General features: G+C 30.7%; 7 protein-coding genes across 7 annotated transcripts; 4 read left to right on the plus strand and 3 right to left on the minus strand.

The window, feature by feature from the left end:
* Positions 1–32: 32 nt before the first annotated feature.
* BX663DRAFT_518733 (DHS-like NAD/FAD-binding domain-containing protein) lies at positions 33–2,206 on the minus strand (the record flags this gene model as incomplete). Its single annotated transcript, XM_051528899.1, has 7 exons — positions 2,025–2,206; positions 1,682–1,930; positions 1,480–1,622; positions 700–1,401; positions 526–640; positions 224–431; positions 33–42 (listed from the first exon to the last, which is right to left on the minus strand). Exons 1-7 carry the CDS (start codon positions 2,155–2,157, stop codon positions 33–35), a joined length of 1,560 nt encoding a protein of 519 aa, XP_051380129.1. The 5' UTR covers positions 2,158–2,206.
* Positions 2,207–3,175: 969 nt separating this feature from the next.
* Positions 3,176–4,610, minus strand: BX663DRAFT_518741 (uncharacterized protein). The gene is made up of 5 exons (XM_051528900.1): positions 4,414–4,610; positions 4,127–4,285; positions 3,921–4,072; positions 3,572–3,848; positions 3,176–3,513 (listed from the first exon to the last, which is right to left on the minus strand). The coding sequence occupies exons 1-5, from the start codon at positions 4,525–4,527 to the stop codon at positions 3,262–3,264; spliced, it is 954 nt and encodes a 317-aa protein (XP_051380130.1). The 5' UTR covers positions 4,528–4,610; the 3' UTR covers positions 3,176–3,261.
* A 248-nt stretch (positions 4,611–4,858) lies between these two features.
* On the plus strand, positions 4,859–8,763 carry BX663DRAFT_518746 (uncharacterized protein). The gene is given in 13 exon segments (XM_051528901.1): positions 4,859–5,183; positions 5,205–5,448; positions 5,536–5,612; positions 5,673–5,694; positions 5,725–6,095; positions 6,125–6,156; positions 6,273–6,807; positions 6,890–6,907; positions 6,927–7,420; positions 7,500–7,651; positions 7,763–7,838; positions 7,897–7,975; positions 8,043–8,763. The coding sequence occupies 13 exon segments, from the start codon at positions 5,012–5,014 to the stop codon at positions 8,336–8,338; spliced, it is 2,568 nt and encodes an 855-aa protein (XP_051380131.1). The 5' UTR covers positions 4,859–5,011; the 3' UTR covers positions 8,339–8,763.
* Positions 8,764–9,211: 448 nt separating this feature from the next.
* Positions 9,212–10,823, plus strand: BX663DRAFT_167579 (spindle A-like protein). The gene is made up of 6 exons (XM_051521648.1): positions 9,212–9,380; positions 9,447–9,591; positions 9,679–9,881; positions 9,951–10,045; positions 10,110–10,223; positions 10,286–10,823. The coding sequence occupies exons 1-6, from the start codon at positions 9,228–9,230 to the stop codon at positions 10,683–10,685; spliced, it is 1,110 nt and encodes a 369-aa protein (XP_051380132.1). The 5' UTR covers positions 9,212–9,227; the 3' UTR covers positions 10,686–10,823.
* BX663DRAFT_439843 (t-SNARE) lies at positions 10,682–11,756 on the minus strand (the record flags this gene model as incomplete). The annotated part of the gene is made up of 6 exons (XM_051523357.1): positions 10,682–10,769; positions 10,840–10,901; positions 10,980–11,225; positions 11,321–11,431; positions 11,494–11,552; positions 11,642–11,756. 6 exons carry the CDS (start codon positions 11,754–11,756, stop codon positions 10,682–10,684), a joined length of 681 nt encoding a protein of 226 aa, XP_051380133.1.
* Positions 11,757–12,083: 327 nt separating this feature from the next.
* Positions 12,084–16,096, plus strand: BX663DRAFT_554326 (clasp N terminal-domain-containing protein; the record flags this gene model as incomplete). Its single annotated transcript, XM_051531514.1, has 9 exons — positions 12,084–12,131; positions 12,264–12,467; positions 12,575–13,034; positions 13,196–13,255; positions 13,315–14,324; positions 14,396–14,830; positions 14,906–15,493; positions 15,560–15,811; positions 15,872–16,096. 9 exons carry the CDS (start codon positions 12,084–12,086, stop codon positions 16,094–16,096), a joined length of 3,282 nt encoding a protein of 1,093 aa, XP_051380134.1.
* A 1,593-nt stretch (positions 16,097–17,689) lies between these two features.
* Positions 17,690–19,947, plus strand: BX663DRAFT_554327 (TEA/ATTS domain family-domain-containing protein; the record flags this gene model as incomplete). The annotated part of the gene is made up of 9 exons (XM_051531515.1): positions 17,690–17,882; positions 17,971–18,021; positions 18,080–18,139; positions 18,347–18,442; positions 18,542–18,861; positions 18,972–19,140; positions 19,229–19,317; positions 19,410–19,697; positions 19,792–19,947. 9 exons carry the CDS (start codon positions 17,690–17,692, stop codon positions 19,945–19,947), a joined length of 1,422 nt encoding a protein of 473 aa, XP_051380135.1.
* Positions 19,948–19,962: the final 15 nt, after the last annotated feature.

Below are 19,962 nucleotides of genomic sequence, written 5' to 3' on the forward strand. Positions count from 1 at the left end.
ATATATGTTATTTACACATCATATTATATTATTTATATTAATCTATATAGATAAAAAAAAAAAAGAGAAAATAAAAAATAAAATAAAAAAAAATTATTCTTCTTTTTTGTAGTATCCTCTTCGTCACTATCACTGTTTAGACTACCTCTTTCGTCACATCTAAATCATAAAAATGCATATAATGAATTTATATCGATCTCGTACAACTCTCCCTATCTCTTACCTTTGATTATTTATAAATTGTGGGTCAGTTACAGCTCCCGGGAACGTATATAATCCATCTCTCACATACTTCCAAACTTTATTTCCATCTTTATCTACACTAGACTCTCGACTTTCTACACTCAGAGCACTTCCACCTGGTAATTTAGAATGTCGAAGATCCCAATTTAACATGCGACACAATTCAGGTACAATGACATCACAATCTCCTAATAATTGAACATCAAAGTCATGTGTGTAATGGGTGTGCGGTGATCAAGATTTGAGGCACATTATGAGGTTTTGAGACATAATTTCAGATACTGGTGATACTTTGAGCGATGAACCCAATCACAATTAGTAAATCAACTTGTTCTGTATCAATCGCAAGCAAATTATCAAATTCAGCTGGAAGACGTTCACCGAAAAATGTAATATCCTAAAAATAGTAAAAAGTCAAAAGAAAAATATCTTTTTTTTTTAAAGAAAAATACATACTGGCTTGATAATAGAAACCCCCTTTTGATGATGGTAAGGCTGGTCATCATTATCATCATCTTCTTCTTCTTCTTTAGACTTATTATTTCCTTTCGTTGATTTTGTACCTTCTTTTTCTAATTTCTTGCTTGAACATTTTGGACAAGGAGGTATTTGTTGAGCCATAATATAGGATTCAATCTCTGTACCATCTACTTTGTATCCACAAGTTACACAGGTTGCAGTAGCAAAGCTACCATGACAGTTTACAACACGTTTAATATTTGCCTTGTGTTCCAATGTATCAATATTTTGAGTATAATTTCTAAGCAATTTGCCCTTGTCCTCTATCAGCTTAACAAAGAGATGACTAGGGCTAGGTTGATAATTGGCGGGATAAAGTTCTTTGGCAAAAGAATAAAAAATTTCTGGTGATTCTCGAAAATAGTCAATATCAAACATTTGTTGTGGATCATCAAGCTCATATTCTTGTAGTCTTGAATAGATGCCTGTTTCTGACCGAAAGTCTGGGATACCACAGGAAACGGAGACACCAGCCCCTGTTACGATCATAATGTTATGAGCTTCTTTAAAAAGCTTAGCTACATCTTCTAATGTATTAATGTGTTCTAGTCTTCGTCTTTTACGTAAGAAACGTGTAATCACACTCTTTAAGATAGGGAGTAGTTCTATATCAGAAGCTAACGCAGCTGCTTTTGGATGCTATAATATAATAATAATAATAATAATAATTAAAAAAAAATAAGTAAATGCTGCATAAAAATGGCATAGAATCATTACCATATAAATATTAAATACTTCAAGCATTTTTGGTACAGGAACTGATTGTTGAATTAAATATTTTTCAATAAACTTCATTAATCCCTTTTCTCTTGCTTCTTCTTGTAGTTGTTCTTTTTCTTCATCCGTATATGGCTCCCAAGCTAATAATAAATAATTAGATGTATACACACACACACATATATATATGTATATTATTTACCAAGTTGAAATTGACTTTCTTCATCGGTTCCATCGACATCCACATCAGCCAAGCTATCATCGTCTACATGAAATGCAGGGTGTGACAAAATACCTTGATCAATCAAACTAGCCTCACTGTCACTTTCATCATTACTTAAACCAGCTGAGGCCCAATCTTGATCCGATTCTTCATTATAATCATCGAATAACTGATCATTAATAGTTAAAGATCCTGTTGGTGCTGGATCGTCTTCAGTCGTGACTTGCTCTACCATTTATACATTAGGTTATGGACACATTATCACTTTTTATACCATTACATTATTATTTTTAATTATTATTATTGTTTTTTTTTTGTTTACCTTCTAATTTAACTTTTTTTGTCATGTAATCTTTTGTTTCATTTTCTGCCTCTGTATCTGTATCTTGTTTGTCAGCAGAACGTTTTGCAGAAGGTGTTGAACTTTCTATTGATTGATTATCTTTAGTGTTCATACTTGATATTATTTTCTTTAAAAAAAAAAATCGGACTTTATGGTTTTCTTATGTTTAAAAAAAAACATCATATTTAAAAAAAAGAAAAAGGAAAAAAAGGGTTGTGACTGTTTAGATTTATAATCCTTCTTTCTTTTTTCTCCACAAAACGTCTTTTTTCTTTTTTTCAGTAGACACATTTAGTAACGTAAAGATTAATCCACGTCTCATCATGATGCTAAAATATTCAATATAAATAAATCTAACCTTTTTATTATTAAACTATGCGTATTACTTTCTGATAAAATAACGTCTATGGGACTTTACATATTTTTTGTGTTTTGGTACAATACTTTATTCAAAGTTCTGTAGATAAACATGATTGTCTGTATCCTTTACATTATTTATACATTAAATTGACTGTATAAAGTTGATACATGTGTTGTATTTTGATGACATGAGATTGAATGTTAAAGACAAAGTCTTTTATGAAATATAAAAATAAAAATTATTTCAATTCATCTGTTCGTAAATAACAATAACGGATCTTATTTAGTCAAATGCAATTGAATTTATTGATATTCGAAACAATCATTTTTTATCACAGCTACTATTAAAATAATAATGGACAGCTAGCCTTTTTTCTTTTCCCTTTCTTCTTGGGGGGGGGAGGGGGAATAGTGAACAACTAGAATTTAATGCTTTTGGTAGTAGTTTATTACAAAGGGAATATCTCACCTTCTTTTGTCTCTTTCTAGATTGAAACTATTTTAACACTAGAACTCTGTACAGCTTTTAATTTGTGGTATTCTTGAGCTTATCATAAATCACAGGACGCCTCAGTCGCTTTCCTATCTTTATTAATAAAATTAGTATTTGATAAGTCTCAAGATGCTTGTTTACATTTGTAAAAAGTATGGAAATAATGAACTACAAGACTTTTATTATCAATGTCTCGCTTCCTACTGTGATCAAAGATAAGACTGTAATGAATAACGAGTCCTTCGTCATGTTTGAATCATCTTTTTTTTTATTGTACATCCTTGTTACATTATATAAAATAGAGACTCATTGAAATATTCATATTAAGTAGTAGTAGTAGTAGCAGTAGTGTTACTATTACTATTATTTTTTTTTTAAAAAGAAATAAAGAACACAATCAGGATGAAAACGCCAGCCATTGTTAACTGTCTGTGCACAATAGCCTTCGATAGGTAAAGAGCATCCATGACATAATGACTTGTTTAGCTTATGATAATCTAACTGACAATAAGGTGCATTATTATAAACATAAAACTGATACTGCTTTTGTTGCTGTTGCTGCTGCTGTTGCTGCTGCTGTTTATTTTCGCTTGATAAAAGAGGTATACCACACATCTAATAATAACAAAGGGATAAGAAAGTTTACTATAAACTATCATTATGACTACTTTACTTGACATTTAAAACAATACGTATGCCAACTTCCTTTTAATTTCCCATCTGTGGATACAACGGCTTCCTTTTGTACAGCATGATGACAATATTCACAGCTAGGTAAAAATAATTGATTATAGTCTGTTTGACAATAGATTTTACCCTTTCTTTCTTGAACCCCGGTTGTGATTGGATCTACAGCTTTATGACAGTAATAACAGCGAATATGTTCTGGATGAAAATAAAGGTTATTAAAAGCTATTGTAGGCCTTGTAGATGCATTTATTGGTTTTTTACTTGTAGAAGGAATCAATAAAAAAAAAAAAAAGATAAGAAATGGATAGTAGGAATGGTCCTATTCTATTTACCAGGTTGCACAAATGGGTCGATTGATAGCTACTTCATAATGCTGAGTGCAATACACTTGTCCTTCAGATAGTTTGATTTCATTTCTTTTCGACGGTAATGAAAAGGGAAGTCGGCAATAGAAACAACTTAAACAGTATGAATGATATAGTTTCTAGTAAAATTCAGACAGAACACTAGATTCACTAGTTATGTATGAGTTACTTACTGTTGCTATAGAAATTGTAGCATTTCCATGATAGCATCGACAACAACGATTAAAATTAGGTTGATAACGACTATTATTTCTTCGAATATTTAATATATCTTGTAAACTAAGGCGCTCATTGGTTATTTCATTATAGTGTGATACTTGTGAAATTCGATTCTGTATAAAAAAAAAAAAAATAGGAGAAGTTTATTAAAAGGAAAGAAGGAGAAAACAAATATAACTTTATGTGTATTTATTTAGTTTTTTTTTTTATTTTTTATGTTATATTTTTTTTCTTTTTTTACAGATTCAAGCGATAGACAAACATGAGACGATAATTGATTAATTCGTACAGATGATTGACAATTATAACATTTCACAAAAGGAAAGTTAACGGTTTTATTATAGGATACAGCCATATACACAATAGTAGAAATTAATAAAAGAGGAGCAACTTGAAAAAAAAAAAGAAAAATAACCTTTAAAATAAATAAATAGTAGAGTTAGTGTAGTACCATTTTTTTTTTTTTTTTTTTTTGACAGTGACTATAACAGATTGATGAAATATTTATAAATTTATTTTATTTTATTTTTTTTTTTTTTTGGTGGTCCCCTCTCCCTATTTTCACACAGACCCCACATTTGAATACATAACGAACAAGATAATATACACTTTTCTTTTTCTTACTCCCTTTTTTTTTGTGCTTTATTTACCCTTTTTTGCTTTTAATCCTTTACATATACACATACAAAAAAAAAAAAAAAATCAACTTTTAATAATCAAACTTGTTTTTTTTTTCAATCATCATCATCATCATCAACAACATCATCATCATCTCTTCATTATTAAATTCTTTAATTCCCCCGGAAATAAAATAAAGCTGAATTTTCTTTTATTGTTTCATGTCATTATCGACACTATCAAAACCTTATAGAGTCGATTCTTGGTTTCATATGCAGCAGCAGCATCATCATCATGATATTTATGAAAAGCAACAACAACAACAACAAGTAGCAGTGAGTCAATATGCGAGGTCTACTGCTAGTAGTCGTTCTCGACAGAATAACGAGACAAGTACAAATAAAAAACCATTAGATGATAGACAAAGAAGAAAGAGTACGACAACCCTCCTTGATACTAACAAAAGAAAGGTAACCCCACACAACACAACTGAAGCATCATCTTCTTTAGTTCAGGGACATCGTCGACAAACATTATCAGGTCTTACTCATAACCCTCCACCAAGAGCAACGACAATGGGTGTCAATACAGGCTTAATTAAACTAGCTGATACCTTACGTGATACTCTGGCTATGGAAAGAAGATTAGTTCAACAAGAGTTGGGTTTATTGGAATACAAAGAAAAAATCAATCACTGAACAACAGCAAGTGGATGAGATACCAGACAAGTTACGTAATCATTCAGAGGATCAACCGTTTTACTTAAGGAGACGTACATACTCAAATGGATCTGCTCTCTCTCCTTTACAATCACAAAATTTAGTAGTATCCAAAAAGGCAACAACTGAAGTGAGTTATATGAAGCCAACTTTGGCTGATCAGCAACGAAGAAGAAATACAGCTAGTACACTAAGAAATTCGCCTATCACGACAGTCGAAGAAATAGTAATCTAAGAAGGAAGAGTGCTAGTACTGTATCTTTAGCTTCTAAAAATGGAAGGGATTTTTCATCTTCAATAACAACCAGTGAAGAGGAATCGAATAAGTTAAAACGAAGATCTATCTTAGCTGCTGCTACTGCAAAGGCTCGTCATCAGCAACAACAATGTCCGGATTTGGTAACCACTGCGGATGAGGCAACGACGAGCGGAGATGAGACTAGAAAGAAATCATTCATTCGTCGAAGGATGTCACGTACTGAGAATTTAAAGGACGGTATACCTACATCGGCTGCTTCACCTTTAGTGACAAGAAGGAAAAGCATTGTTCAACAACAGCAACAACAAAAATCACCTATAAGAAACAGTCCTATTACAAATACTACCACCAAAAAGGCACTCCACTTAAACCTCGAAAGCGTGGTAAGGTAAATAGTGAGGCAGTAGAGTTACTCTTTTTTTTTTTTTTAATGAATACAAACTTTTGGAAACATAAAGAGAATGTAATATATATATACCTTTTTCTTTATATACATATGTTTAGACACTACCAGGTAATTTAGCAAAACCACCTACTGTTCAATCCTTACAATTACCCCCTATGAAAATTGAGCCGATCAAATTGAGTATTCCAACAACTAAAATCACAAATAAACAAACTTCGTTGACAAATAGACGACGTATGAGTACAGCCAGTGCGAAAACACAACATAGACAATTCATATCATCAGATACATCTTCACCCTCTTCGCCTGCTTCAACAACAACACCTTCTTCTTCGTCTTCGTCATCTTCTATTTCTATTTCTATGTCTACCTCTATTTCCTCTAAAAAGTCAAACTTACGTCAAACAAAAGCACAAAGTTATCTAGACGTTACAGATACAAAACGCCGTACCTCCTTTCAAAAGATAAATTCAATAGCGTCACCTAAAAGACTATCTCCAGTCAAAGCGAATGGACGTCGTCCTAGTTTATTAAGCGATGCTTCCGTTAGAACAATGACTACTGCTACTAAAAAATTATCTATCTCTACTGCTAACAGTAGAAAGAATTCAATTATTGCAACAGAGGACAAAAGTACTTGTATATACATATATGAATATACTATTGAACCTGTTTTAATCATTTTTTTTTTAAAAAAAAAAAATTGATAATATAGGCCGTCATCGAGCTATCAGTCAAAGAAAAATTGGAAGCGATGGTAGCGGAATATAGTATGGATACAGCAAGTGAGATTGATTATGATAACTCTATAAGGAAGAAGAGTCCGACCTCTCATCATTCAACTAGTCTTATCTGGGATAAAGAGATGACATCTGTTCCAAAATCACCTACAACTATTATCAAATACTATGGTCATCATTTAAGTCCCTATGAACAAACAGAGATTCAAAAATTTCCAGAGGTTTACTTTGTAGGTCATCTCTGTTCACACAAGCATCAGGCCATGCCTGATCATAAAGTGAATAATTATGGCTACGATGATGAAAGTGGTGACTATCGATCGATACGTCATGATCATATAGGATATCGATATGAGATTTTAAGTGAACTTGGCAGAGGATCATTTGGACAGGTAGTTAAATGCTATGATCATAAGACAGGTCAACAAGTAGCTGTCAAATTAATTCGCAATAAGAAGCGATTTTATGCGCAAGCGAAGACTGAAGTGAAGATTTTAAGTGATTTAGTAAAATGGTAATAAGAATATAATACTCTATTCTATAATAAAATAAATCTATTTACCTATTTATTTATTTATATTTTAGGATCCTGAAGATAAATATCATAATATTCGAATGATAGACAGTTTTTATTTTAGAAATCATTTATGTATTGCTTGTGAATGTCTAAGTATGAATCTTTATGAATTTATTAAAGTCAATAATTTCCAAGGTTTCCATACTACGTTGATTAAAAGGTAAGGAAAAACACACACACACTGTGTTTTATATTTTGTGGTTATCGCCCTTCTACAAATATTAGCTGTAGAGACTTATACTCTCTTTCCTTTTAATATAAATACTATAAGATTTGTTATCCAAATACTTCGATCCTTAACACTTTTATCGAAATACGGGGTCATTCATTGTGATTTGAAACCAGAGGCAAGTATTGCGATTTATTCACAAGTAGAGTATATAATTAAAGTTTATAGATATTTAGAATATTCTGCTGAAACATCCTACAAAGAGTACAATCAAAGTTATTGATTTTGGTAGTAGTTGTTTGGAAAGTCAAAGAGGTATATACAAACATATACAATGCATATATCTACTAAATACCTTTGCACTCATTATTTTTTTTTACAGTCTACACTTATATTCAAAGTAGATTTTATAGATCTCCTGAAATCATTTTAGGTTTAGATTATACCACAGCCATTGATATGTGGAGTTTAGGATGTATTATGGCTGAGTTGTATACGGGTATTCCTATCTTTCCTGGCGAAAATGAACAGGAACAATTACTATGTATTATGGAAGTCCTGGGTTTACCAGATGAAGAATTGATTGAATTAAGTGATCGAAAACATTTATTCTTTGGTACAAAAAAAATGTTTATATGTTTTTTGAATGCATTATTTAAAAATTTTTTTTTTTTTTAGATTGTCGTGGACAGCCTCGTGTTGTTTGTAATTCAAAAGGCAAAAGACGTAAAGCAGGAGCCAAGAGTCTTTCGCAAGTTTTGAAATGTAGTGATAGTTTGTTTTTGGACTTTATTCAACAATGTTTACAATGGAATCCTGCGAAACGATTGACTCCAGAAAAGGCCTTCCAACATGAATGGATATTGCAACAGAATAATTCTAATAAAAGGCCTAATGAAACTTCTTCTCCAACGTCTGCTACTACAGAAGCATGTTAATTCGTTTATACCATCAACAATTATATTAAAAGAAAAAGAAAAAACGTGCAATTTATATGTATTACTTTCTCTATCTTTTAATGGTCTAAAAATAATAAATAGTGTCACTTATATATATATACCTATCCTAATTGTACAGCTTGTACTTACCTTCCTGCACTGTCACATAATTTAATAGTGTGCGTAAATTATATTGATTTAAATTTAACATACTTCTTTATAGTATGCATCATTCAAGTTTATTCATTTCTATCATGACTTACATGTATGATATAAATCATCTTTACACGTTGTAATTCAACTCATTGAATCATAAAAAGAAGGAGAAATAAAAAAAAATACACTATTAAAGGGCCTTGTAGTTAACCTTAAGTTATGATCTACTATAGAAACAAACAAAATATCCAATTACATTTCTTTCATAAACACCAAGAGCCTTTTATTCTTATAATTAATTCTATGAATTTAGATTATTATTATTTTTTTAGTGTCAAATATACTTTAATCAGGTAAATGTTGTATTTCTTTTTAGTCAATAGTGTTATCTATAAAATGTTATACAATTATTTTTTCTCCTTTTTTTTATTTATTTATTTTCCTTTTTTCTTTTAAAATAAAATAAAATAAAAATGACAACGACAAGATCTTCTTCTTCTTTTTCACAAAATAACAAGGATAAAGTTCAGCAAGAACAAGAAATTGAAGAATCAACAAATACCAAAGAAATCTGTTTGAATCAAGAAGAGAATGAAGCTTCTGATTTTTTAATTACTACTTTAGAAGTAAGATATGTCATACATGATTAAAAAAAAAAATACAGACATGCATATTTATCTTATTCAAATTAGAGTCACGGTGTTCAAATGTCAGATATTAAAAGACTTCAAAGTGAGGGCTTCTATACAATTGATTCTGTCGCTTATACACCAAGAAAGGCATTAATTGCTATTAAAGGTTTATCAGAAGCAAAAGTAGATAAAATTATTAAAGAAGGTAAATTTTAGTCCTTTTTTTTTTTTTTTTTTGTTGTCATATTCATTGAATTGAATTCTTCTTTCTCTTCTTCTTCTTGTTTACAAGTTCATTCAATTATTAATATTGGATTTACTACTGCACTTGATATACAAGCAAGAAGAAATGAACTCATTTTTATTACAACAGGTTCAAATGATCTTGATAAATTATTAGGAGGTGGTATTGAAACTGGATCTATTACTGAGTTATTTGGTGAATTTCGATGTGGTAAAACACAACTGTGTCATACGTTAGCTGTTACATGTCAGGTAATGTGGCCTACATCACTTTATATACACACATATAAATATATTAATACATACACATGTATATATAAGCTTTCTGCTGAAAGAGGAGGTGCAGAAGGAAAATGTCTTTATATTGATACAGAAGGGACTTTTAGACCTAATCGAATTTTATCTATTGCAGCAAGGTTGGAAAGTTTTTTAAATATATACACATATATAAATGTATTTATAAAACTAAGTGTGATATAGATATGATTTAGATACTGAGACTTGTTTAAATAATATTGCTTATGCTAGAGCTTATAATACAGATCATCAAACATCTCTTTTAGTGCAAGCAGCTGCTATGATGTCAGAAACAAGGTGAATATATACATACATACATACATGCAAGACGATGACTAAACAAAACAAAATGGTGTTAGATTTGCTATAGTAATTATCGATAGTGCTATATCATTATATCGTACCGACTTTATTGGCCGTGGTGAGTTATCTGCTAGACAAATGCATTTAGCAAGATTCTTGCGTAACTTACAAAGATTGGCGGATGAGTTTGGTGTTGCTGTTGTATTGACCAATCAAATGATGGCTACCGTAGATGGCGCCGCTTCCATGTTTAATGCGGATCCTAAAAAGCCTACAGGAGGAAATATCATGGCTCATGCTTGTTGTACTCGTTTACAATTAAAAAAGGGAAGAGGCGAAAATCGTATATGCAAAATTTATGATTCTCCTTCTTTACCAGAAAGCGAAGTTACTTTTCTATTGGAGAAGAAGGAATTAAAGATGCAGAAGATTAAAGCCCTTTTATTTTTTTTTTAAAACAATTTGCTCCAAATAATTAATACAATAAGAACAATTAAAATCAAAATAATAGCTGCAGTAATTAATTTGTTTGTCGCCATTCTATCATAAATAAATAAATAAATAAATAGTCTTTCTTTCTTTCTTCTTTTGCTTGACTTATCTTACTTACCGACGTGCCATTCCCTTGAGCGTTTTAGATGCTTTATCAATGTGAGAATCTGCTTCTGCAAGCTATACAACAAACAGTCATCATTGTAAGTATTTTTTTTTTACATTTGACTTTTTTTAATACTAATAGAATAAACTTACTGTATCTCTTGCTCGAACCATTGTTTCACGTTGACCTTTAAGAGTACTTAAAATATTAATACCAATACCTTCTGTCTCTAAAGCTAATCGATGACTATCTTCTAAACGTCGGCTTGATTGTCCAAGTCGCTCAGTACCGCTTAATAATCTTTGTCGTTGATCCATAGTAGAGGCATCATAATCTGTTAATCCTTCATCATTATTATCACTGTTAAAACCACCTAACAGTTGTTCTCTATCTGAATTCTTTGGCAAAATGGCTGTTGTTCTCCTCTGAAGAGAAAAAGAAAATCAAGTCAATTTTCAATCATGAATAGCTAATAAATATGTATATTTATTACCAAATCTCTTTTAAGCTTTTCTGCTTCTGATTTATAAAGTCTTAATTTGGCTTGTAAACGTGTTCGTGAAGGTGTTGGAATATTTAAGATCTCCATTTCCATTTGACCAAGCTATTTGAAAAAAAAAAATTAATAACCTCTCTTTTTCTTTTGCTTTAGTTCATTTTCATTACAATCTCATTAGCTTCGTCAATTTCTCTTTCAACAGCACGAATAGTAGCCTTTCTTTCCTCTATGATAATAAAAAGAGATGAACTTGTTATCTATGCAAATAAATAGGTGGGGAGGAATTTTTTTTTCTTTTCCTTTTTTTTTTTTTACCTCCTTTTTGATTAGGAATGTGCTGTTCAATTTTTGATTTTATAGATTCTGTAAGTATAGTAAAGTCCTGCTCATAACTAGAAAATAATTCAGAGCCTCCAGCTGATGAAGTCATTATATGTATATATGTATATATATAAAAAAAAGAAGTATATATTTATAAATGTATATAAAAGAGTTGTTCAAGCTTTTCTTATTTTCTTTTTTTCTCAAAAAAAAAAAAAAAAAAAAAAAGCCTGTTGTTACTTCAATTGGGTATCCGCTAATCACGTGCTATATTCTAACAATAGGTGCTATGGTAAATAATTTATGTGTTTGTTTCTTCGACATAGCTAATACAAACTGGTTGTTTAACAAAATTTAATTTTTATATTTATTTATTTATTTATTAATTTTTTATTATTATTATTATTATTATTTCAATAAATTCCATTTTTGTTTCATGACAATTTATAAAGAAGATGAAGCATCAGATGTAGATGCAATTCAGGTAATTCTTTGAAACTATTTTGAAATAAAAATAAAAATAAAATAAAAAAATAAAACCTTCAGGAACCAAAAAAACACAAAAACAAAAAACAAAAAAAAAAAATAAAAAAAAACAAAAAAAAAAAAATTTTAGGTCTGGAGTGCAAAGGAATTAGAAAGTGAATTTACAACGTTTTTAAAAGCATATGAAGATAAAGAAACAGAATTCAATTGGGAAGCTAGAGACAAAGCAATCGCACGTTTAAGAGGAATGCTTCGAGGCAATGCAACAAAACCTCCCTATCTTGAAGTCTTCATTGCATGTATGAAACAGATGGTCGACGGCATTATAAAAGCAGTTAGTTTTTTTTTTTTTTTTTTTTTTTTGTCTACCCCCTCATAAATAAAAAAAAATAACACCAATATATATATATACACATATTTATATATATATATAATGTGTAGGTAGAGAGTTTACGTACTCAGTTATCAGTAAAAGCGCTTTTGTTGATCGGCGATATAGGTATATTTATGGGCAAACATTTAGACAACTATATGACAGATCAAATTCTATTATGCTTATTTCGTTGTGCAAGTTTAACAAAGAAACTTGTTGCGAATGCATCTTTGGAAGCAACTAAAATCTTTTTAAAGCATACTCCGTTTTATCCTAAAATTATGAACATGCTTCTATTGTTGATGAATGAAAAAAATAGTCAGGTTCGACTTTATACCATTACTTATACCAAAACTTTATTGCAAGCACATGCACATCGTGATCATACTCGTTTAGTCATGGATCGTACAAATGCAACTGATCATTTTGAAACGCTTTTGACAAAAGGTTTAAATGATGCGACTCCTACTGTTAAAGAAATGTGTCGACAAGCATTTTGGATATTTTGGGAACATTGGAGATCAAGAGGTGACCAGTAAGTTTTACATTATTGCTATAATTATAACTCATTTATTTATTTATTCATTTTTTTTTTAAAAAAAAAAAAGGATCTTAAAGCAGCTGCCTACGATAGCTCAAAAGCAATTAGAAAAATCAAAAAATAATATTGAATAAATCTGCTTCTTCAGGAACAGTGATGCAACAACATAGTCCAAGTGCATCACCAAAGATATCAAATTCATTAAACCGTCAAGACTCAATGCCTATTTCTCCTTCTAATTCAAATAGCTCATTCACCATGACACAGCGCTCGATGTCTCTCGAGCTATGTCTCCACATCTTAGATCCTATGGTTCACCTCCAACATTATCTTCTTCCCTTTCTTCTCATTTACAAAGACCTCATTCCTCTGCTTCAACTACAACTGCTACCAACATGACCCATTCTCATGCTTCACCTCCTTTACATCCCTCACGCACAAATATGCCACGTGTGCTCACACGAAAGAAATCAATGGGACTCATCAGACGAAAACCATTGAACATTCTCTCTCTCCTTCAAAGTGATGATTCAACACAGCGATCTGAGGGTCTTGCTCAACTTGCAAAACGACTTCGTCAACAGCTTCCTTATCATCCCTCTCGCATCGTCTTACCCCACATTCATCTCTCTGATACTCTTATCGTCGAAGGGGAAACACTCAAGGCTATCCTTTCCCAGATATGGGACCAGCACCCTGAGGCCTTTACTCATTGGGAAATAGCAACGTGTATCATTTTACCTCTATTTGGTATGGAAGAAGCTCTGTTGAAATGGATTGCGAATGAGGAAGCTCTATTGTATACAAAATTATTTTTGCAGCTTGAACATCCACAATGGCCTAGTACGATAATACAGTCCTTAAGTCAATTACAAAAGGGTCTCCTCGCTGGCGTTCGCTTGACACCCGTCAATCGACGCAAGTTGGTTAAACAATTATTGGAATGGATGAACGAACTTGTGATGATTAATTTAGGGAAAGCAGAAGAGATGATGCGTTATGAAGGAGTACCATCCGAGTATTGGAATGGGACGACTGCAAGTACATGGTTTGACTCTGATGAAAATGTGCATCAATCACTTATTGTCTTATTACCCATGGCCTTTACATCGGGTAACCTGTGGCATGCATCGCTTATTGCATTACTTAAACATCTTCGGTTATTAAATCAGGGACTCTTTGATAAAGTAATCATAGCATTATATGATGATGAGAATACGGTGAATAAACTCTGTCGTATTTTAGGGATTCATATTCGATTAGAATCAAAACCTAAAGTACTAACAGAAGAGGAAGAAGGTTATTTGCTTAAAGTACCTGAAAGAGAAGAAGAGAATGAGAACGAGAGCGAGAACGAGAACGAGAACGAAAACGAGAACAAAAACGAAAACGAGAACAAAAACGAAAACGAGAACAAAACGAAAACGAGAACGAGAATGAAAACGAGAACGAAAACGAAAACGAAAACGAGAACAGTTTATCAAAAGAAACTGAAAAAAGAGAACAGAATTGTTTATCTGAAAATAAAAGCAACTTATCAAAGGTTATCGCCACATCACCACCTCCTATTTTGCAAAATGATGAAATCTTGTTTCAAGAAGATAACTTGGTGGTTCCCAACGAACAACAACCGCTTATAGAACAATTAGATGCTGTCCTTTCAGATAAACCAATGATGTCATCAGACTATTTTAAAGAAGAACCTAATGTGTTACCAACTGACTTGTTTAATAACACAACAATAACAACAACAACAACAACAACAACAACAACAGAGCTTCCGGTAAGACCAAATTATTATTTCATTTAATTTACGTATACCTATACATATACACATCTATTTTTATTTTATGAATAGTCTACAAATGATGTATCAATCGAAAATACTACAACATTATTGACTACAAGCGTTCCAGATCTTGAAAAATTCCCAGAACCTCAATTTGTTCCCTTTTTTGCCCCGAAACAAGTCAACTTTAGTAACCCTATCTTTAAAGAAAATGTTCGTAGTGTAGGAAAGGATAAGACAGGATTACTTTATAATTTGATTGATAAACTTGAACAAGATCCAATCAATACATTTCGAAAGATGAATCGAATTTTTAGAGAGGTACCGATACGAAGACGATGGGATCAAGGAGGAGCAGAGGAGATAGGTGGTGAGACTTGGGCAGGAGACTCTAGAAAGGATGCGGGCAATTTTGTTGAAACTGTACAAGTTATCTTGCCTTATATAGTAAACAATAATAATGGTGATGATGATGATGATGATGATGAGGGGCAAGAAAGGGTGACAGTCTTGGCTCTTGAATGTATACGTCAATTAGCCGTTACTCAAGCAGGTCTCTTTCGATTTTATGAACGACAAGTGAATGAGGATGGTGCAAGTTTAGAGTCAAGATTGTTAGAGAAATTATTAAAAGTTCGAATTAGTTCTAATTCAACTGTAAAGTAGTGATAAAAGTGTATACATCTATTTTTTTTTTTAACAATTTTTTTTTTTTTTTTTTAGATACGTATGGCTGCAGAAGATGCATTAGATGCAGTTTTAGGTACATTAAGTCCTTCTACGACATTCGAAATGTTAATGGCATTCATTGTATATCGTCTTGTGATTACACCCTTCGATTCCATCAAATTGGATAATCCATATCATCCAATTGGATTAGCCTTTATATACCTTTCAAAATGCGTTAAAGAAATCAATGATAAATTTTATATTGATGAATGGTTAAGCAAAGGCTGTGTGAATGCATTTTTTAAGGTTTATAATATTAAACTTGGGATAGACAAAATTTCTCATTAAATATGTATATATTTGTAGGGTATCAATCATCCTTTCATTCACATAAGAAAATCTTGCGTAGAAGCTATTGTTGCATTTCATGAAGTCATTGGAGAAAATATATATGTCTATTTAACTGATTTAAGAGAAGACCAATTACAATTGATAAGACATTATGCAGCCAAATCATTAAAAAGAAAGAAGCAACAACAGCAGCAGCAACAACAGCAACAACAGCAACAACAACTATTATTTGGAATTTAAACGAAAGATATATATATATATATATTAAAAAGGAAAAGATATACGCATACACACACACACACATACACACATACATACATATTATTTAGATACTTGACTATTAAATGATATTCGTCTTTATAAATCGTTGTATGCATGTTATTCATAAATAAACAAGTAAAATTACATTTCTTTTATAAATAATAAAATCAGTTTGAAACAATAGATAGTTTGTCAAAAAATATAAAAGAAATACTACTTGTAGCTTGTTTCTGTTAAAAAAAGCCAAGATTTCTTACAAGTGGTTCCTGAAAAAAAAAAAAAAAAAAAAAAAAAAAAAAAAAAGAGAGAGAGAGAGAGTTTTAACTGTTGACGGTTCATATTTATTCAGAAAATTGCTTAATAGGATCACTTTTATTCGAAAATTAATCTACAACTACTTGAGGGTAATTGATACACAAGAACAAGAAATAATCATTCATGAACAAAAGGTTAATATCATTTACATTATAAAATAGAACGAAATAGAAATTACTGAGATCAAAGAAGGAGAAACAATCAAGTTTATAATGGATCTAAGCAATGCTTTGTGTAGTAGATATATAGAACACTTAATAAGGAAATATATGAATAGATCGCCAGTTATAAAAATCAAATTGAAAAAAGATTAAAGAGAGAGAGAGAGAGAGATGGCGATGAAGATTGACTGTATAAATGTAAGCTTATTTATTTGTATATTCAATTGAATGACATAAATAATGATGTTTCAGTTTATTTGTTAAAATGCCTAATACAAAATATTTTCTTTTTATTATTATCCATGTTTAAATGAAAAAAGAAAAAAAAATAAAAAAAAAGGGGGGGAAGGACAGAAACAAGCAATATGACGCTTCATAAATTAAATATTTTTTATCGTGATTCTTCATCCTGCATAAAAAGTATATCAATTTGACATGAAGAATCAAAACGTTAATCTTTTTATTTTAGAAATTATTTGTCAACCATAAAAAATCTTGACCTTCTCGTTCAGTATAGTAATTTCCCTTATTATTACTATCTTCTAGGACATAGTATGTACTTTCGTTTTACAATACAATTATGTTCGTAAGAGAAAAGAAGGAAGGAAAAAAAAAGTTATATCATTTATTCTGATTATATAAACAAAAGAAAAAAAAACAACAACAACATAAGTTTGGTCTTATGAGTTTCATGAACAAAAAGATTTAATAATTCAATAAAATCGTTATATAAGTAAGAGTTTATATATGTGGATGCATTTATTTATTTATTTTTTGTTCTTTTATTTTCTACAAGATAATCCACTCTTTGCACCTTTTATTACCCCCTCTTTCTCTTTCTCTCCCCTCTTCTTTACCTTTACATCCCTGCTTCTCCCCTTTGCCTCCTCTCCATTTTTTTAATATTAAATTACTATATAGACTTATTTAATCAAAAAAAAAAAAAGCTTTGAGCTATTTGTAATAACTTATAGTACTCGATTCTCTCTCTCTCTCTTTCTTTTGTTTTTTCTTTTCTTCATTTCTTTCATACTTTATAATATCCATAACTTACAAAGAATACATATACATATATTATATCAAATAATTAAATACCATGTTAGCTTATTCGCAAGATTCATTCATTCATCATCATAACAATAATAATTCAAATTCTATGAACCAACATCAATTAATACATGAACAACAAACAATACTTAATTCAATGTGTCGACATAATAACGAACAACATCGAAAAGATTCAATTATATCTATCGATAATAATAATAGTGAAATAGATGCCATTATGAGTAAAGATCCCAATAATAAAAACTTCTTTTTTATTTTTTTAAAAAAAAAATATCAAATGTTAATGATCATTTTTTAATCTAAAAAAAGATAAAGAAGAGCAGGTATGGCCTCCAGATGTAGAAGCTGCTTTTATTGAAGGTATATTGAATATACAATAGTATGTATAAAAGTGATAATAAAATTTATTTTGCTTTAGCCCTTGAATCAATTCCTAAATTAGGCAGAAGAAAAATTCTTGTCAATGGAAAACCCTGTGGTAAGTACGATCTATCAATATTACGTGATTTAAATTTAATAATTATTATCCTTCTTTTCCCTCCTTTTCCCTACCTTCTTCCCTCCCCCCTTTTTTTTAATTCCCTCGTATTTTTGATCTATTGTATTTAACTTTCCCCCCTTTTTTTTCATATATACACATGCTCACAAAATAAAAAAAAAAAAGGCCGAAACGAACTTATTTCAGAATATATATTTCGCAAAACGTCTAAAATTCGTACGAGAAAGCAAGTTTCGTCACATATCCAAGTATTAAAGAATACTCGTAAAGGAGATGCTTACTGTAAGAATTACAATTATTATTGAGTCTTTTTTTTTTTCTTTTTTTTAAAAAAAAAATTAAAAAAAAAGAATAAATAGGTTACTAACTTGTTTGATAAAGTTATGCGTCTTTTGACAGATTATGTAGATTTAGATAATAATGGTAACCATCGTAACCATAACTTGATTCATATGCAACCCTTATCACCTATTGAATTTCATCATCAACAATTTTACTGTCAGCATCCAGTAGTACCTAATGCTGTTAAAATGAATACATTTTGTTCTATTGACTCATTTTCTTCTGATGAATCATCCATTCAATCATCGCCATCATCCAATGAATACCTTTTTGATTTTATGTATCACGATCCGTCTCATCAGCCACAAGCCTTTTCTATGTTCCAATTCAATCCACTTTTATCAAATATAATAGATCCAGTAACAATGAAACCCAATAATCCATACCAGATCCTTTCTTTTTTGGCGATATAAATCTTGGAAACACACTAATCCATTCCTCAAATGACATGTTTACAGCTCTATTAGAGAACGAACCTCTTATGCCCTCATTCGATGAAACCTTTAGTATACCAACCGAAACGAATTCCACAAAGGCTCAACCAAATAAATCAAACAATAACAATAATGATAATAATAATAATAATAGTTTGCCATGTGGATTATGGCCTAATTATTTTTGTCTCTATCTTGATTATAGTATGCCTTGTGATCCATGCCAGCCCTTTTCACACAACTTGTCTCAATTACCTCATTGCTTTTGATTGCTTACCGAACGTATCGGCAGACGTTATTTCAAAAGATAAGTGTCCTATTTTAGATACCCTTCTAATGCGTCAATCCTCTTCTAAAGAACATACTCTACTACTGGCAAAAGTATATATATAAAAAAAATGAATACACATAAATAGTATAAACAAAACAGATAGAAATTTTGAAAGCTTATATCCATATATGTATATTTTTAGATAAATCTTGATTTGAATCTCGATATTTCGGGGTTTGCATTTAATAATACATCTTTCTTTGAATCACAGACGCGTCGTACAATTGAATGCACAACCACAATTTACTCTTTCGGAAATGTTGTATTGGAATCAAAAGAAGTTCAACAAGCACTTTGGATTAATGAAGGAAAATACATGTATAGTTTTGCATTTGTGAATCAATTTTTTGATGCATTTATGAAAGGCATAAGAACGCTTCAATCATGGGAAGAGGTAGATATTGCTATTAATAACTTGTGTATTATTCAGGTAAATAATAATGAGAATTTGTTTCTTTATAATAATGGCTAACCTTCCTCTTTTTTTTTTTTTTTTTTTTTTTGTCTTCAAAAAAAAAAATTAGACATTTGAAGATATTGAATATAAATACCCTTTAACAAAAATCAGTAATAATTCTTCATTTTTATTAACATTAATTTATGAATTTAAAAGAGGCACTGGTCCAATTGAAGTCTCACTTGTTGAACAAAAAGAATTTGATAAAGGCACATCCAATTAAATCTTGCTTTGTGCT

The sequence above is a fragment of the Cokeromyces recurvatus genome, assembly GCF_025118155.1.
Source record: "Cokeromyces recurvatus strain NRRL 2243 chromosome Unknown BX663scaffold_25, whole genome shotgun sequence".
NCBI classification, from domain to species: domain Eukaryota; kingdom Fungi; phylum Mucoromycota; class Mucoromycetes; order Mucorales; family Mucoraceae; genus Cokeromyces; species Cokeromyces recurvatus.

Coding starts and splice junctions, on each gene's coding strand:
- BX663DRAFT_518741 (XM_051528900.1), bottom strand. CDS start 4,527: ATGGCTGTATCCTATAATAAAACCGTTAACTTTCCTTTTGTGAAATGT. Junction 3,849..3,920: donor CGACCCATTTGTGCAACCTG/GTAAATAGAATA, acceptor TCCTTCTACAAG/TAAAAAACCAATAAATGCAT. Junction 3,514..3,571: donor CGTATTGTTTTAAATGTCAA/GTAAAGTAGTCA, acceptor TGTTATTATTAG/ATGTGTGGTATACCTCTTTT.
- BX663DRAFT_518746 (XM_051528901.1), top strand. CDS start 5,012: ATGTCATTATCGACACTATCAAAACCTTATAGAGTCGATTCTTGGTTT. Junction 6,096..6,124: donor AAAATCACCTATAAGAAACA/GTCCTATTACAA, acceptor ACCACCAAAAAG/GCACTCCACTTAAACCTCGA. Junction 7,976..8,042: donor TTGTTTGGAAAGTCAAAGAG/GTATATACAAAC, acceptor TTTTTTTTACAG/TCTACACTTATATTCAAAGT.
- BX663DRAFT_167579 (XM_051521648.1), top strand. CDS start 9,228: ATGACAACGACAAGATCTTCTTCTTCTTTTTCACAAAATAACAAGGAT. Junction 9,381..9,446: donor TTTTAATTACTACTTTAGAA/GTAAGATATGTC, acceptor TATTCAAATTAG/AGTCACGGTGTTCAAATGTC. Junction 10,224..10,285: donor GCTATGATGTCAGAAACAAG/GTGAATATATAC, acceptor AAATGGTGTTAG/ATTTGCTATAGTAATTATCG.